The sequence below is a fragment of the Panthera leo genome, chromosome B2 (assembly GCF_018350215.1).
Source record: "Panthera leo isolate Ple1 chromosome B2, P.leo_Ple1_pat1.1, whole genome shotgun sequence".
In the NCBI taxonomy this organism is placed as follows: domain Eukaryota; kingdom Metazoa; phylum Chordata; class Mammalia; order Carnivora; family Felidae; genus Panthera; species Panthera leo.
In genome coordinates, this window is record NC_056683.1 from 130,567,000 (window position 1) to 130,586,425 (window position 19,426).

The 19,426-nt window shown below is 42.6% G+C and overlaps 1 protein-coding gene across 3 annotated transcripts in view; it reads right to left on the reverse strand.

Annotated features, from left to right (window-relative positions):
* Positions 1-9,027: 9,027 nt before the first annotated feature.
* EPM2A (EPM2A glucan phosphatase, laforin) overlaps positions 9,028-19,426 on the reverse strand; it is a 106,927-nt gene continuing 96,528 nt past the window's right edge. For 2 of the 3 annotated variants that reach the window (XM_042940014.1, XM_042940013.1), the window contains one exon: positions 9,028-11,387. In XM_042940014.1, the coding sequence (XP_042795948.1) occupies positions 11,189-11,387 (199 nt within the window). In that variant the 3' untranslated portion in view covers positions 9,028-11,188. Of the gene's footprint in view, positions 11,388-13,201; positions 13,472-19,426 lie in introns of all 3 variants that reach the window. The other variant, XR_006202865.1, reaches the window with a different exon arrangement.

Consider the following 19,426-nt stretch of genomic DNA (forward strand, 5'->3'; position numbering starts at 1 on the left):
GGGTTGATGGGGGGTGGGAGGGAGGGGACGGTTGGTGATGGGTATTGAGGAGGGCACCTGTTGGGATGAGCACTGGGTGTTGTATGGAAACCAATGTGACAATAAATTTCATATTAAAAAAATAAATAAAATAAATAAAATTGGATTATTTGGGGTTTTGGTATTGAGTTGGGTAAGTTGTATAGGTTGTATTTGGGGTATTAACCCCTTCTCAGATACATCATTTGCAAATATCTTCTCCCATTCAATAGGTTGTCTTTTCATTTTGTTGGCGGTTTCCTTTGCTGTGAAAAGCTTTTCATTTTGTTGTAGTTCCAACAGTTTATTTTTGCTTTTGTTTCTCTTGCCTGAGGAGATATCTAGAAAGATGTTGCCACAGCCAATGTCAAAGAAATTACTGCCTGTGCTTTCTTTTAGGAGTTTTATGGTTCAGGTCTCACATTTAGGTCTTCAACCCATTTTAAGTTTATTATAGTGTTAGAAAGTGGTTTGGTTTCTTCCTTTAACATAGATACCCAGTTTTCCCAGCACTATTTATTTGGAAAGACTGTTTTCCACCCTTCTATATTCTTGCCTCCTTTGTCATAGATTAGTTGACCATAAAAACATGGATTCATTTCTGGGGTCTCTATATTGTTCCATTAATCTATATGCCTATTTTTGTGCCAGTACCATACCGTTTTGATTACTACAGCTTTGCATATAATTTAATATCTGGGATTGTGATGCCTCCAGTTTTGTTGTTCCTTCTCAAGATTACTTTGGCTATTTAGAGTCTTTTGTGGTTCCATGCAAACTTTAGGATTATTTGTTCTAGCTCTGTAAAAAATACTATTGGTATTTTTTAAGTGGGATCTAAGTCCATTTAGATGTTCTACTTAGAGCATCACGGGGCTCTAACTCACAACACTGAGATCAAGACCTGAGCTGAGATCAAGAGTCAGACACTTAACCAACTGAGGCACCCAGGTGCCCCACTGTTGGTATTTTGATAGAGATTACATTGAATGTATCAATTGCAGGGCAACTATTTTACGTGTGTATTTATAGGTACCTCTCTTCCTTCAAAAGGAATTATTTAAATATGACATTTATAATGGATAAGGCAATGTGGTAAAAATGGGTGGAAATACAAAGCAGGCCAAGGAGTAAAGTTAATTCAAAAAAATATCCTACATAATCCTAATTGTTACTGAGAAGAGGAAAACATAATTATTAGTAAGCTTCACAGTTGCATAAAGTATTATTTTTTTTATTGCTCAGGGAAATAACAACTGTGCTTAACTCCCTGGCCAGAAGAAAATTTCTTCCATGAGATCACTTACTGGGAGAATACTGTGCCATGTAATACAATCAAAAATATTCTTAGTGCACATAGCAGTGTACTTCATAAGGCTATTCTTTTGGGAAGGTCATCAGTGTTAGCCCACGATGACAAACCATAAAGGAATTGAATACATGCAATTCTCAGCAAGAGACTGGGTTGAAAATGCAAAATAAGATTTTATAGGATCATGGCTTTCTGATGTTGGTATATGATACTTGTTATGATCTAATATTGTTAAATACTAGTAGCATATATAGAAATAGTTGTTAAAATGCTTAAGACAAAAAAAGAACAAAAGCAAACCTTTGATAGTATTTTCATTAAGTAAGTTACCCCAATCATTAACTTACATTTTAAAAAAGCTTTCATGAAATATCTTCCTCACATGTCTCTTAGATAAAATATAAATTAGATCTGGGCACAGGATTCAAAGAAGTATTTGGCTAACATAACATGGGAGTGCGCAAGAGCCTATGTTGTTAAGTGCTATTTTTAAGTCCTAGAGATGTTATAGTGCAGGGTGCTAAGTGCTTCAAGAGTAACAAACATGGGGTCTCATGAAAATGTCTGACAGGAGTAACCTTGAAGACTCATGAGAGTCTTGAAGATATCTCAAAGAGGGTCACTTTGGAGACCCAAAGGATGAGTTGATGTTGGCCACACATAGATGGGAGGAAAGAGGACGCCAGGCAGAGGAAAGAGCATGTGCAAAAACCAGAAGGCACAGAGGTCTTAGAACATTTAAGTAACTCACTGTCACTGAAGAGTACTCTTGGGGGACTTAGGAATAACAAGAGAAACTAGAGGCAAAGGCGTGGTCTAGATCATAAAGTGCCTTATATGTCACAATTGGAACCCTTTACTTTTTCCCAAGAACAATGGGGAGGTATTGGGAAACGTTGAACGAGAAAGAGACAGTATCAGAGTTGAGTTTGAGAATGGTTTCTCTGGTAGCAATGTAAAGAATGGACCAGAAAGGAGTAAGAATGGCAGAAGAAAGATAAGTCAGGATCCTTTATTAAATTATGTCAGAGCTGATAGTTGGGAGTGGACATTGCTAAGAGATACGTGGCAGGTATAATTGAAAGAACTTGTTGAGTAGTTATAAGAGGGCTAAGTGGAAAGGAGATGACAAAAATGACATTCAGTTTTCTGACTTGAGCAACTGGAGAGAAGGTGTTGCCACAGTCTGCCCAACAACAACAACAACAACAACAACAACAACAACAACAAAATGGGAGACTTGGCAAAAGAAAGAAAACTTTGGTTTGTGGCATATTTACTGGAAGATGTCCAAGTAAAAATGTTTAGGAAAAATTTTTGATATAGAGCCCTAGACCCCAAGAAAGGGCTTTAGAGCCGAGATTGAGATTTGGGTGTCACTGGTACCGATAATGATCGAGAAAACTCTGATTTAAAGTGGCAAACATACTCTACCTCCTGACATCTGAATGGAAATTACAATGTAAAATTTGAAGGCAGAATTCCACCTGCCACAATGAAGAGAAAGGTAGGAAGGATTACCCAGCAGATAAGCTACTTCAGCATGAAACAACGCTTTTGGAAATGTGCCAGTGGATGAAGCAAAGGAAAGAAAGCTGTGGCGATGAGGAGATGGAGAACCTCAGGGGAGGTGGATAATAATATGTTCATCTTCCAGTAACTTGAGAGTCACTGGGCTTCATGTTCTCGATTTTAATGGAAGTTGAGAGAACATAAGAAAGTAAAAATGGGATGGTGTGGTAATTTTAAGTCTAGCATGTGCCCTCACAAATATTTTCTTTGCCATACCTAACAGATTTTTTTAAGCTAAGATAGAAAAGAGAAAGTATATCAAATACATCTTATAATTATAATAATTTCAACATGAAGGAAGGCAAAGACCAGTGGATATAAGTCAATGTCAAAGTTCTTTCCTTGTAAGGGAGAAGAAATCATTAAAGTCAAAAATAAAAACAAGACAGGAGAAAATAAAACAAAAAAAAAAAAGCAAAAACAATTTTTAAATAAAAGCTAAGCAAATAGAAATAAGCTCAAATACATCAGTAATCACTATATACAGAAATGGCTTACATCCCTGAACTTGTGAGGTACTGGGCAGATATAAGCTTTGTTTGAACACCATTCTGTAAGAAATAGAGGATGGTTACCTTGTTTGTTCACAATACAAAATCTTCACTGAAATTGTCTGGAACATAAATCCACTTTGGGATTTGTCATTTAACTTTAGAGGGCAAGAAGAGGATCTCTACTGAATGAAAATATATTTCATTTTACTAAACAACCATATAAAGCCAATTAAATTGCATTCCATGAATTCTGAGTTTTCTCTAAGAATTAATGGAAGCTTTGATAGGTGTGACAATGACAGTTATGTATTCTGTGCTGTTCTAGGTCCAGCTCTCTATTCTATCACTGTCTAGTTTCTTCCGAATTTCTCCTTTATAATCCATACCATTCTGATGCTATGCCAGATCATTTAAGACTAATTGGTTACAGTTCAGGTTTTAAATGACAGCCATCCCATTCACTGAATGCTAAGTATTATTTCCTTTAGTAATACTGGTATAGTGCCTGATACAATTATGGGACAGGAATTCATCCTTTTATTTGAATGACCCCACATTTGCTGACTTTTGGCTGTCTGGAATTTATTCGTGAGTTTCTGTCCTTTGGTCTAATGATAACTTTCAGATTGCATTAAGCTTAAAGGTTTTTCCCCATGGACAGATTCTTGGAAATCCTATCACACCCTCTAGTTACAGGAGCCCAACGCTTAACTTTTTAACTATTCCACTCCTACTAGACTGTATGTTAACCACATATTTTACGTCCACACTAAATTAATGCTAAGAAATCAAAGATAAACAAAAATGATTATGAGAACATCTTTAAAAAGTGATCAAAGAGCTTCTTGGTACAAGACCAATGATATGAAACATACAAATACATTTTTACCATACTCTTGATGACCTTACCTGAGGGAAAAAACAGCTCATTATTCAACCAAAGAATGTTTTGAATGTGAGTTGTACTAGATTTTTGAATATGTTTTATTAGATAAGAACTTGTTCTAAGTTTATAATGTAAGTGTATACCTGGAAACACTAAACACTGTCATGTGAATCGTCTAAAGTTTCTCTCATTTAAATTTCTACTTGAGAGTTCTACTTCTAAATGAGAAAACCCAATTCATATGTTCAGGGGCTAATGATTCCATTTGTAAAAAATCTCTTGTTTTTACTGCTTCTTCCTCTGCTTGCTTCTCCTCCTTCTCTTCCTCCTCCCCCTCGCTTTCTTCTTCTTCTTTCTTAACCTTTATACTCAGTATAATTTATGTCTACAGGTAGGAAGAAGAAGTCATAAACCTCAAGCCAGCTCCATCCATTTCACTTTTTTCTAGCTACTTGGGTAGATATTATGATTACCTGTTTCATATAAGGCTTGGAGACTATCTGAAGGTATAATTCTATGGAGCATATTTGTCTACTGTCCAAAAAATGGAGAACTTTCAATATCTTCCATTTGGAGTTGGCTTCCAGCTAGCTACATAAGAACCATTGCTTAAAGGACAAGAACTACAAATCCCAAATATATACATGTCCTGAAGTCTAATAAATCCACCTCAAGTGGCTTTTCTCCATCACAAAATTTCAAATTGCAGGTCATAATTCAAGAGTTTCCATCTTCCTTTTAAGAACTATCCTCTGAAACCCACTTTTGGGCACTGCCCCCAGGAGAAGCAAAATGTAAAACATAAGCTGTTCAAATTATATCAGGATCAAAATGTGTTTTCATGCTACAAGTTATGACAAAAATAACTACTACTTTAAAACTAGAATGCATGTATTGGTAGCGTACCAATTACAATGTCTTCTGCCATAAACAACAGAAAATACAACTCTAACTAACTCAAACACAAAGAAGAACACCACCATACACAACAGGAAGCCAAGGAGGTGGGTAGATTTCAAGGGTAACTTAGCAGGTACCTCCAGCTTCATCAGCCTCTCTCCTCTGTCCTTTTATGACGGCTCATTCCCGGGCTGGTAGGAACATAATTCTATTAGCTGGGATCACATATCCACACACCAAAGGAAGAAAGAGCGTCTTTTCTTGTAGTTCGTTCTTTCTCCAGGATGAGAGAACTTTATCCAGAAGCCCTCAGAAATTCTTCCAGTATCTCAGGGGCCCGTGGTAAAGCACGTTTTTTTCCAGTACTAATCTCTGTCACCTGGGAAAGGCTTATTATTATTATTATTTTTTTTTTTTTGCTCAAGTCTGGATCCCTGAACCAAAAATGAGAAGGTTTTCTGTCAGTGTTTAGCTGTCTTAGCAATACTATAAATGTGGCCTGACATCAGGTTAATACCTATAAAAAGGAAAACTTGGCCGTTCGGGTCCCTCCTTCCAAATTGCCACTCTCCTCGAAACTACTTGGGGTTTTTTCACTTTCCAGAGACTTCAGGTAGCTGTTTACTGTAGTTTTATGGTTTGACTTATGTCCCTCCCCAAAAAAATTCATATGCTGAAGTCCTAACCTCCAATAGCTCAGAATGTGACATTATTTGGATATAACTAGTTAAGACAAGGTCATACTGGAGTTGGGGATGGGGGGGGGGACCACTATTCCAAAGTGACTTGTACCCTTATAAAAAGGGGAAATTTGAACACAGGCATATGCCCAGGGACAAGACCATGTGAAGATGAAGGCAGAGGCCAGGATGATGCTTTTACCAACCAAGGAACTGACAGCAAACTCAGAGACAGTCTGGGAACAGATCCTCCCTTACATCCCGCAGAAGGAACCAGCCCTGCTGATACCTTGTTCTCAGACCTGTAGCCTCCAAAATGGTGAAACAGTAAATGTCTGCTGTTTAAGCCACCCAATTTGTGGTACTTCTTAAAGGCCGCCCTAGCAAAGCAACACACATACTATGCCCAGTGTTTATACAGGGAGGTCATCAGATTACTCCCCCAGACCAGGGATGAAACTGTCTTACTTAGAACAAGTTAATGTTTTCTCTACGCTTCTAGTTTTCTCATCTGCAAAATAGGGGCTATGACAATATGTACCTCATAGCAGTGGTGGGAAACTGAAATAAGCTGATATGCATAAAGCATAGAGAACAGTACATGAAACATGGATGCTCTCAACAGTTACTAGCTATTCTTGGCCTGCATCCATTGGACTATAATCCAGGCTCTGACAGAGGCACTCTAGGTGAGTCACCAAACAAAACAATCTAAACTGTGGCCCTTCTGAGGCTGACATTGCAGCGAAAGGATGCAGACAATAAAACAAATAAGCAAGTTATGTAATGTATGGGCCAGTACTAAGTTCCATATGCAGAAAGGAAGCAGAGAATGAGGAGAGAGAGGGCTGGGGTTGGACATGGCAGCTGTTGATAGGTTGGCCCAGAGAGGCATCCCTGGAGGAGGTAAGAGCCTGAGCCAGCACACCAGGCAGACAGAGAAGCAAGTGCAATTGTCCTGTGGTAGGAGCCAGCCTGGAGTACTCAAAGAGCAAGAAGGCCTGTGCGGCTACAGCAGGATGAGCTGGGAGGCCATGGGAGAGGAGGTCACAGATGTAACAGAGGACCGGCGTACATGTCCCAGGAGGGCTTTTGCTTGCACCCTGAATAACATGGCAAGTCATTGGAGGTTTTGAGCATAGGAATGACATGATCTGACATACATTTTATAGGATCACCCTGGCCACTAGGTGAGAGTAGATTTGAGGAAGAAGAGAACAGAGAGACTAGTAAGGATGCTGTTTCCAGAGTCCAGTCTAGAGGTCACACTGGCTCTGACCAGAGTTGGTCAGTGGAGGAGGTAAAACGTAGTTAGTCTCTAGATGCTTTGACAAGAGAAGTGCCAAGTTATCCTGATGGATTGAATGTGATATTTGAATGAAAGAGAGGAGTGAAGAATGGTCTGAGGTTCAGTCCTGAGCAACATTAACCAAATAAGGAACAGACTTTGAAGCAATGGGTTGGGGAAGGAGAGAGTGAAGTTGTTATTACCATTGTCTTACCTCTTACCTTTAGCAATTTTGCCATTATTATTGTTAGAACGACCAAAGTAGTTGCTACTATTGTCCTTCCTCTTCCTGTTACTATTATTGCTGTTGTTATTGTTAGAATTTGTTACTTTTTTGCTGTTATCCTTCCTCTTCCTGTTACTCTTATTGCCATTTTTATTGTTAGAATGAATGAAGTTGTTACTGTGGTCCTTCCTCGTCCCCTTACTATTATTTCAGTTATTGTTATTAAAGTGAGAGGTGGCTTAACCCACGCTGTCCTGTTTAGTCTCAGTCCCGTCTCCAATGGCACCTTCTTTTTTCCTTATAGGTAACAAGCCACTTTGGGGTCAGCACATCACATCCAGCTGCCCCTTTTTCCTGCTGAAATCTGGTCCCAAAGGGAAGTCAGTGGACACAGAGTGTGCCCCCTCTCCTGGGAACATGACCTCATCTCACCCCTGTTCCTCCCATCACACCTTCCCTCTCAATCTCCCAGGACAGTCTTTGTGAAAGGAAATCCCTGCCTTTTCTTCCTTTGGAAATTCCATTGCCCTTTGCTTTTTCTCATTTTAGCCATTTTTCTTCCGCTTGCTCCATTTTCCATTAATCCTTCCCCACGCACGGTCCTGGCTGTTCTCGCTCATGAATTCTGCTGTAACCCTTCAGTAAATCTGAATAAATTCTGCGATTCATCTTCCCAGCTTTTCCCTTCCCTCTGGCTGTCAATTCAAGCTCTTGCCCCAGGAATTGTTGCTTGGTGTCTCTGAGTGATAGTTTGCTCCTGTGTCAAATAAAGGAATTAACTAGGTCATCTGTAAAGAGCCTCTCAGTTGTAACTTCTGAACACCCCGACTCGGTGTTTTTCCTGTGTGGCAAGTTCTCCTTTCTAACTCATCTTCACAGCCTGCCTTTCATACTCTGTTTCCAGGGTCCTAACCACATTTTTTTTTCATCGTTATTTCACCCACACCTTAAGTTGGTCGAAAAAGGTTTATTTTTCTAGATGTTTCCTAATATTACACACAAAATATTTGAGGGACAATGATTCAAGCTTAAAGAAGCAAACTTATTTGGACATTTCTTAACCATGAGTGAGATTTTGCTTTTCTTTAAGAAATCTGTGACTGGAAAGTTTGGTTAATGCCAGTGACAAGGAGTTAATGGCACGGTTTCTGCTTTGATTTTCTGTGACACACTTTTGAGGTTTTCATCCTCACTTCTTTGTGGTGCCCTCACCTTTGTCTTCCTTTTGTCCTGTAACTGCCGATTTTCATCAACGACCGAAAAAATAAGAGTGACAAGGAAAAAACAATTTAGCTCAGCTGACTGTTTCTTCTACAAATAGGGAAACACAGTGTGTTCTCCTGGATTTCAGATTAAATTAATAAAAAAATTTAATCCTATAAACAGAGGTCAAAGCTTATTATTTTGAGAGAGAGAGACAGAAAGACAGAGAGAGGGAGAGAGAGAATCCCAAGCAGGCTCTGCACTCTCAGCACGGAACCTGATGTGAGGGTCAAACTCATGAACCATGAGATCATGACCTGATCTGAACTCACAAACTGTGATATCATGACCTGAGCTGAAATCAAGAATCTGACGCTTAACCGACTGAGCCACCCCCGTGCCCCAATCAGAGGTCATTTTTAATGCTTTTATTTAGCAAAATTCCAGGTGATTTTGAAATACATCAGACATCCATTTATTGAGGACAAGAGAGGTTATTCTAAAACATTCTTTAATAGCACTAAACTGATTTTGCCTATCAGGAGAAAAAGGAGAAAATCCATCCATAGGGGTCTTTCTATAGTGGTGGTTACATAGCTGAACTTCTCAGGCATTAAAGAAATTCTCACACACATGTACACACACACATAATTAGAAATATTCCATTTTTAAGACTGAATTTTACACAACACATTATGATCATAAATGGGTTACTTGGATACAATAGTTATCTCTAGTTATTTTTAGCCAGGGAGCTAGATTTCATAATACTCAATCCTGCCTTATAAATTTAACTTTGTAAACTTGCAGGAGAAATGTGAGCTGTCTGGCCTTCTCTGACAAATCAAAAGTCATCCCGCGAGTCCCACAGTGAGGACACCCCTCCCTCCTCTGAACTCCAGGGAACTCACCCATGTGTCCCCCATACGTCCTAATTCACAGTCTCTCATATCTATCAATAAATAATTATGGAAGAAAAAAAGGAGCAGAAAAATAAACAGGCATTGTAACTTAATAGAAAAAGCACAGGCATTGAATCGGACAAACCAAGCTTTGTATTTCATTTCCTCTATTTATTCACCGTGTGATGCTGGGCAGTTGATTTAACTATCTGAGCCTTCACTTCCTCATCTATGTATCAGAAGTAACGAACCGCCCTCATAGGGTACTGTGAAGGTTAAATTAAAATTGTAAAGCACCTGGCACGCACGAGGCACCCAATAAAAGTTACTTCTCCTTTCCCCTATTCTGGCCTATCATTCGTGGTTCGACCCTACAGTGTGGTTGACTGAACACACGGCTGTTTCTGTGCTGCGACCTTTTCGAAGGCAAAGTCTTGTTAATCTTTGTATTTCCTACAGAACCTAGGGTAGTGAGCTAGATATCCTGGAGGCACAGTTAACTATGTATTGTTTTAAACTGAGGGCTGAAACAGGATGGCTCCTAAACTGTGCAACAATTATTCATGGATTGGGGCTCTTTTGGTAGGACAGCTCCCCTCTTGAGCGATGGCTCCGGCCACTTGGGTGTTGAGACAGCCCATCATATTTCAAATTAGGTTGCCCAAAACATAGCCACTTTCCTAAATTCTCTGGCAACTAACCAGAATGATGTTCCATTTCTCACTGTAGACACTGCTGCAGAAAAACTGACCCTACTCTGAGAGAAACAGAATCCACTATACTGTGCCGAAAAGACAAGTTGTGTTGAAAGCACTGAGTCACCTCAACGTGGGTTTTAAACACCAGCTGGCCCCCGACTAGCCCTCAGACCTCGGGCAAGCCGCCAATGCTCCTTGAGCCTCAACTAAAACAAGGAGACAGACAATAACTCTCCTCTGGTTGTCACACAGGGTTGTGGGTAGAGAAGAAAGGTGATTCCCTAGAACCAACTTGAACAACTGTGAAGCAGGATGCCAACACGAAGTCTAGAAAGCCATCACTTTTCAGTCAGTGTGAGCTCTTCCTTCGTCACAGCCCAGGCCTCTCCCCCTATTCCCTTCTCTGGCAACTGACCAGCTCTCATTTTATCATTTCAATTCAGCTGAGCAGGAAAGCAATGCACCTGTGTGTGTGTGTGTGTGTGTGTGTGTGTGTGTGTGTATCAACACACAAGTGATCAAATCTACACTCCTGCCTGTCACATCACAATGCAGCAAGAAGATGTGGTCATTAATTCGTGCAACAAATCCAGCAACTGTAAAGCAAAGGGCTGGTGTGCAGGCAGGCAGCAGGAACTTGATGCATTACTTTTCCGTCTGATGCTAGAACACTGCACAGCGCAATTGCTTGTGGCTTTTTCTCATGTGTCAGTCACAATTTCCACTGTAAAACATTTCAAAGAAAATACAGTCCAACCAAAGCATAATAGAAAGTCAGCCCCAGACTAGAGGGGGTGGGTTGTGGGAAAAGCCAAGTGACCAGTCTTGTTAGTTCTGATGGAATCTTCGTTTCTAGGTCTTTCCACTGACGTCACCTAAGGAAACTGGGTTCCTAAGGACATCAGGAGGGTGGGGAGGCAGATGGGCCATCTACACACTACACACGGAAGAACGAACCTTCCCAAATTTCTGAAAAAAATCTTCTTCTGCCCGGGCCAATGCGTCTTCATCAATGTACACAGCCGGCCTTTTGGCCATGAGGAAGTACTGCACCTTCCTCAGATTCCAGCCCAGCACGTACTGGAGCCAACCGCACACGGCCGCGGTGGACCGGCCGACCCCGGCGTTGCAGTGAACGTACACGGTGTGTCCATTCTCGAGCAGTGCGTGGAGGAGACAGACAGCCTGAGGCAGCATCTGTACTCGGCCTGGGATTGAGAAAGCACAGCACATACACATGAATAACGAACCCCAATATCGCCACTAATAATAAGTCCTGCAGCTCCTGGTGAAATCAGTGCCATGCAGAGAGAGGCGGGGACGTTAGAGCTGGCTCCATTCCTTTGTTTTGACGGAGAAGGTGAGATGATATCAAAGCCCGCTAACGATAAAGCAGAAAGAGCCCTCCAGAGGCAATGGATCAGCTCTGAACCTTCACTTGCTTTTGCTTTGAGTGACTTCTGCATCGGCGCAACTTTCCTTTCAAAGAACAGTTAACCACTGTCTATAGTCAGAAGAATGGATTTTTACATCTATCAGATTGGCTTGTACAGATTGGGCAGAGATTTAGAGGATTTCACCTGGACTTTCTTTAATCCAAATGGATCTTCGGGATAAATGCAAAACACAGAATTAATCCATGTTCGTCAAAGGAGTCAATCTTCTTCACTCAATATATGCTAATTTTCATTTGGCCAATGAGATGCTAACATTAATTGACACACATGTGATAAACGATCATTCATTTGTTCCCTCATGAACCAGTGAGTATTGAAATGATTCCATTTCTCCTTTGCTGTGCAACTGTGATTATAGTTATTATCACCTCATGACTATTATTTTGATTATCAGGTGATCAAATGTCTTCTCTTTTACACACTGAAAGGATAGGCAATGGTCTGCTCAGGCCTGCTTGGACTCTCTTATCTCATGAGAGGCAGGAGCCCCCTAAAGTCATCAAACTCCTAGATGCCTGGAGTTTCTTTTGCACACAGGTTCTCAGAGCAAAAACAGTAAATTTGTGGCGGGGGGGTGGGGGGGGTGGGGGTGGATGACGGTCACTATAAATTATTTCAAAGGGGGATGAAAGAAGGAAACTATACGGATTACCTAACCTGGATTATGTGCCTGTGACTTGACACGCTCTAGCTACTCTGTGTTCTCGAATTCACAGGGGCACAATGGCGCTTCACGTTGCTACCCCCCTGGATAACTGGAAAGGTGGGGAAACTCCCCCCTCAAATGATTTCAATGCAGATCCTCACGGAGGCCTGGAATTCCATGGTGGAGTGGAGCCGCGAGGTCATGAGAACCACTGAAGTAAGTTTAGACTTCCCTCTTTAGATGTCCTCTTTTAAAATGCAAGTGCCCCTTAAGAGGCCAACACAACACATGGGAATCAGGGGTCAGCATCTCAGAAGAACAGATAGATGTTACAAGACCCCATCATGGTTTGAAGGCCCTCTCACTTGCCCCTCCGTCTGGGGTGGGTCCACCTTAGCCTCAGGCTCACCTTGCTCTGAGACAGGAGCAGAAACATCTACATGGAAGCCAGTACAATATTCTACGTTTGTTGCTGGCATTCTATTCATCGCTTTCCAAGGCATCTAAAGCTACAGGTCCCACACAGCAGTTTAGGGCCATTTCTGACTGGAATGTCTTTAGTCAGGGCACCCTTCGCAGTTCCTCAGGTTCCATCTCCTCCTACTGCCTGTTGCCATACGTTCGTGCTCCCTGCCTGATCACCGAGGGCATCTGAGGTGGGGACACACCAGCTCCTCTGTGCCACTTGAGTTTGCAGGTCCAAACCCAGCCATCAAGTGTAACCGATTTGCACTTCCTCACTAGGCTGTGGGGTACTCTGAGGTTAGAGCTGGGGGGGGCATCCCATACAGGCAGCTGCTCATGGCACTTCCCCAGAGGCAGTCACATATCACTGGAGATGGAAAGATGCAAAATGTCATATGCACCAGAGAGCTGTCTCATTGCGTGCCTCAGGGAGAGTACTGTGTACTTGACTTACCATGTGAGCTGGGAGATCAGAAGAGGCAAAACTTCCAAAATATGCTTGAGCAGCCCTGCCAACAAGGGTGAGGCCTGCCCACGTGCAAGCCTTTTGTTCTGCGGAAGGGGTGTTAGAGGTGTAGCCCAAGTAATACTGGCTGGGAAGGGAATGACCATACAGCAAACTGTGAAGCCGGGCTCTTCCTGCTCCTGCCACAGCTGGCATCACGTGCCAAGCTCCCTGTTACAGCTGCCTCTCCAGCTACCGTGTACTTTGCCAGGAGATGAGCTGAAAACAAATTTATTTTCTTGAAATACAGCTGACATACGATGTTAGTTTCAGGGGTACAACCCAGTAATTGGACAATTCTATACTACATGCTATGCTCAGCACAATAGGTGTAGTTACCATCTGTCACCACAAATATTATAAGATTACTGACTAGGGGAGCCTGGGGTGGCTCAGTCGGTTAAGCATCTGACTTTGGCTCAGGTTCTGAACTCACAGTTTGTGAGTTCGAGCCCTGCATCGGGCTCTGTGCTGACAGCTCGGAGCCTGGAGCCTGCTTCAGATTCTGTGTCTCCCTCTCTCTCTGCCCCTCCCCTGCTCACACTATCTCTCTCTCTTTCTCTCTTTCTTTGTCTTTCTCTCTTTCTTTCTCTCTCTCTTTCCCTCTCAAAAATAGATAGATTTAAAAAAAATTAATAAAAAAATATAGCCTTGAGAATCATTATTAACATGGATTTTCATTAAGTGTTTAGTGTCCAAATAGTGACCATGTGCTGTAGGAGCTTCTGGAGTCAGAGCCCCAGCCCCTGTGTTCAGCTTACACAGCATCGGTGCCACCAACCTGCCCAAGCCCAGGTTCACATGGACCCATCAGGATCCCTTCCCCCAGCGCACTCTCTGGCCAGAGATTCCCGGAGGAAGGGTCTGCATCAAATGGCCCAAATGAGGCAATATCTCTCCCTTTCCTTTTTATCTGTAAAAGGTTCTTCAAGAGGCATGCATACAGCTTAGAAGTTGAAAAGGGAAATGTGTGAGTTTGGAATTTTGTGACCTCGGACATGTAGTCCTGGAAAGTAAGTGGCAGCTGCCATCGGGAAGCTCCAGAAGGCCCCCCGTTTAATTGCCGGTTTCACCCTGCAGTGGTCTTCTCCTAGAATCACTTAGCCACCTCACTTAAGAACTGCCACACAAATATTTCAATAACATAACAAAAAACTAAATGAGAAGAAAGGACAGCAGACAAGGACCTGGTCCAGGATGTCGACCTGTCTCGGCCTGGCCTCCACTGGAGCGCTCACTTATTTTGATGTCTAGGGACTACAAATCAGTCTACTTTGATTAATGACAGCTAACATCTACCTGCCCCCTTCTACCTGCCAAGTGCTGTTCTAAGCACTGTGCATGCAATAGTTCATTTACAATCACCTTTTAACAACTATGAGGTTGGTGCTATTATTATCCTCCGTTTATACCTGAGGGAACTGAGACGAGGAGATTTGCCCAAGGTGACCATTCAAACCCAGTCAGCACAACTCCAGAGCCTCTGGTCTTAACCACTATACTACTGCCCTTCCCTAACCTGCCTGGTCTGTGGTACTTGCTGGCCCCCATGCTGTCAGTCTGAATTCTCAGCCTCTGACCCTGACCTACCTGGTTACACTGTTGCTCCTAACCCAGGTGAGAGCAACATCCTCGCTGGGGGTTAGGCCTTCTGCCCTACAGGAGCTTTCTGTGCCCAATGGGCCATATCCCTCTATTACAAAACCCATTCTAGGGAGCCTGAGCTAATGCAAAACCCACCAAGGAATAAAAAGAGGGTGTCCATAATCAGACCTTGCACAATAAACCGGTGTCAACAAGAGCCTCTAATTTTTCATGTTTCATATACTTCGGTTCCATATAGAAGTTAATTAGATAAGAAGTTTCCATGCATACAAATGATAATACCTAAAGGCAAGAGAGAAATCCAGATTTTTTATAGCAAGTATTCCAAATTTTAACTGTTGGCAACTAAGTTGAAAATTTTAAACCCTGTGCAGGTCTAACAAAACATTTAACTGTCTGTGGTTCTTACTTTGGAATTTAAAACAGGCCTTGGCTCTCCGTGGATGCTCAAGAAGCATTCATTAAGTGCATGAATAAAAAATAAAATGAAACAAAATCCAATAATACTAATTAGATCTGAGACACTACCAGACCCCTCTAATCTAACTTGTGGTCCACACCTCCTCTAGGCTAATCCGACTCTGTAATGATTAAAAGCTTCTTGAAAGCATGCAGTGAGCAAACAAAGATTGGGAGAGAGGGGACAAGGGCTTGAAATCAGAGAGAGGAGTGGAAAAGGCCCTGAAGATGCCCTTTACCTAAGGTTGACCTTGAAAGAAATTACTTCTGGAACATCTCTCAGCCTTTCCAACACATACACACACACACACACACACACACACACACACACACACACACACTCCCTCCCTCCCTCCCTTCCTTTTTTACTCCAGGCAGATTTATGGCAGGATATATGATTGTTTTATTTGAGCATATCTCCTTTTTCACCTTTGCAGTGTAATATAGATAAGGTCCATACTGTCTAGTACATCCTCTGGTAGAAAACTAAGAACTTGGGACTAAAAAATATAGTCCCAACTTTGTGATTTTCAAAGCACTTTCATACCAATCATCTTATTCTATTGTTATAAACCTATGAGGCAGAAATAATTACCCCATTTTCCAAATGCAGGAGCTAGCCTGCTTGATATCACAAAGCTCCGTGGTGGCAACAAGGCCCAAGCCCAAGGTGTTGTGGCCCCAAGGTCAGTGACCGCCTCATGGCAGGGCTGCACGCACAGGGTAGCGTTGGACAGAACTGTCCAAACCAAGGGGCAGCTGGGGACTCTGGGAAGCACATTAAGTCGTTTGGGAGGCAAGGGCAGACCATTTGTTATCACCAGCACTGCACTGATAGAGGTCAAAACACAATCGGAGTACTTCCTATGTGAAAGAAAACTGAATTTTAATGAACAGACTTGGGTTTTTTTTCAGGTGACTGCTAGATTTGGGAGCTTTTCATGTCTCAGGTGAAAGACACAAACCAATTTTTTTTTAAGAAAAGAAAAGAAAAATCCTAACTAACTCCTCTACATATGACAAAATGTACAAGAGTAAGGATCGATAGTACAATTGATTGTAACAGGCCTGTGACAACCAGTGGTGACAGTCAGGCCTAACACACTGTCTTCTTTCTCAGACTTTATCTGACAGCATTATGCTACAGCTCAAAACACTTCCAGATGGATTTTTCTCTAGAGTTCTAAAAATATTCAGCTAAATTAACCTATATGTTCATTGTGCTAATATTGTGAGCCACACAGATTAATCTACTGGTCCAAACCTCCCCTGCGACTCTGGAATGGTCATTAACCCTTTGATTACTCCCCCAGTTATGCTGAGCCAAAGAAAGCCTTCATTTAACCTTCAGAGTTTGCCACGTGGGAGCTTTCATTCACTGTCATTGGTGTTGCCAAACTGCCTCAGTGTAGAAGGTGTTCCCCTGTTGTGGTGGGGATGGGGACCTGGTGACCCTGTGACCCCCCAAAAGAATTTAACACAACTACCGTGGGCCTTTGGGGGTGGAGTTTTCCCTCAGGCTTCTGCATACCCCGAACTATTGAGCAAACACCTATTAGTCACCAGGGCCCTCGGGTAATCAATGCCTGGAATGGAACGGGACGCGGCTACAGTTAGCAGCTCAGCTACTCCAAGCTTGTCTCACGTTACACTCCCAACGGGTAACGATGCTATGAAATCAGAATCAAAGCAGCAAGAATCAGAACGCTCTCTGGAAGCTACAGGCACGTGGTCCTTACAATCTTCTCTGTTTTGAAACCAGAAACACAAAGCACTTTCGTATCAATCATCTGATTCTATTGTTATCATCTTGTAAGGCAGAAACTATTACCCTATTTTCCAAATGCAGGAACTAGTTTGCTCGATATCACACAGCTACTCAGGGGCTTTCATTCTGCTGTCACCGGTGTTTGTCAAACTGCCCCGGGTGGAAGGCGCTCCACTGTTGTGGCGGGGATGGGGGCCGCGTGACTGCGTGACCCCCACAGAAGATTTTAACACAACTACAGTGGGCCTAGATTCAACCGATGGTCTTATGTGCAAGCGAAGTTATTTTGTTTCCTTGAAAAACAGCACAGCTCTAATGGCTCAGTCAAGTTTCTTTGGACCAGCATTACTACCAAGAGTAACCAAACAATCTCCTCTTCAGGAAGAAAAATTACACCTCATCCCGAGTGATGGTTCAGTCCAGCCCGGCCATGAGAACCACCTGAGATTCATAAAGAGCCAAGGCAGGTGACAGCCAGGTTCCCAAGGATCCTCAAGGTCTTCTGTCCCCACCTACCTCCTGGACTGTTGACTCTGGGGAGACAAGCCATCTCCCTGGCAAATGGTCTTTGTCTAACTCCAGGTCATCATGAGCACAGGGGACTGAAAGTCCACATGAGCACGCAGGGAGTAGCGTCGTAGCACTGTGTCTGCAGCCATGATCCAAGTCTGACTGCCTGTGTTGAAATCCAGGCTGTGTGTCTTTCCCTATGACCTTGGCCACACTACTTAACACTTTCGTACCTGTCTCTTCCTCTGCAAAATGGAGATAACTACATGTGCCTGGAGTCTTGTCGGAATTATAGGAGTTGGGCACGAAACTGCTTAGGAGAGTGTCTGATACGTTATGTACTTTGGAGGGAAGAGGACTGAGGGTGGAGACATTTCCTGGCTAGGCATCCCTGCCTTCCTTCTTTCCCCCAGAATAGCAGTTCACCAAAGTCCCTTGCCAATGCCATTCCCACAGCCCTCTGCTGCCCCCTGCTGACAGCCGGCGGAACTAGTAGTGTAACTTGGTTCTCTCAGCTTCACTTCCCCTCATTCCTTTCCCAGAGAGAACCTTACTCTACCGCCATGCTGAAATACAGAGCATTCCTGTAAAATGCCATGCCTTAGGCCTTGACTTACACTGTTTCATCCACCTGGCATGCCCTTCCTCCCTCTCCATCAACCTGTCAAAGCCACGCCCACCTCAAATGCCATGACATTGATATAGCTTCCCTGTGCTTTTCTCCCCATCTCATAACCCACGAGGAACACGTGACTCGTTACTCACATCACATTCTTCTCTGCATTGTAATTAGTTTTGAGCTTGTCTTATCACCTCTTGCCATTAGATCAAAACTATGCCTTCTGTCTCTCTCATTTTCCCAGCAGCACGCATGTCCTGACCCCTCTTCACAAAGACATGCTCAGCCAGTACTTGTGCAGTAACTACAGCCTCACCATTGCCACCCTGCCCCCAACTGTGTCATCCCTCATTATCTCTCACTTCAACTATCGCAGTAACCTCCTAACTGGTGTCCCCAGATCCACTGAGAGCCCACCCCATCTTTTGTCCACGGGGCAAACCACACTTCTGAAGGGGGAAAAAAAAAAAAAAAGGTGATCTTGGCACTAGCCCAGTCTCCCACCCTTTCAACTGCTTCTTACTGCTTTTAGGAGACAGTCTAAAATCCTTATTGTGACCCAAATCTGCAAGATCCTCTTCCTTCATTCCCTGACCTGCAGCCATACTGGGCTTCTTTTAGAACATTCTATGTTCTCCTGCAGCAGAGACTTCCTAAGCTGCCCCCTCTTGCTGGAAGCCTCTTTCCCACCTCACCCCCAGCAACCCCATCCTTTGATCTAGCTCAAACATACCTAGGAAAACCTTCCTTGACCCTCTTCCTACATCTGATTTGCCTGTGCATATGCTCTCACAGCAGTATCTTTCTAACACAAGTTTCATCGTATTTGTAAATTTCTGTTCGTAGTTATTTGATTAATGTGTGTCTTCCCTTTAGGACTATAAGGTCTATGGGGACAGGAGCTATGCCTGCTTTTCCTCACCACTGTGTTCCCAGCTGCCGGCATAATGCCACACATACATCAGGCACACAATAGACATATAGTTAATGAATAAACAAATCAAAGGAGCCATGTTAAACAGACTCTTGGCCAAATTATCAAAATATGTCAAATCTATTAAACCTAAAACCTTATAGTTATTCCATTTCTATCACTCATATTTAAGTCACTCAATTATAGACATAAAGGTAGGTGGGTAGGTAGATAGGTAGGTAGATAGATGATAGATAGATAGATAGATAGATAGATAAGACAGACAGACAGACAGACAGC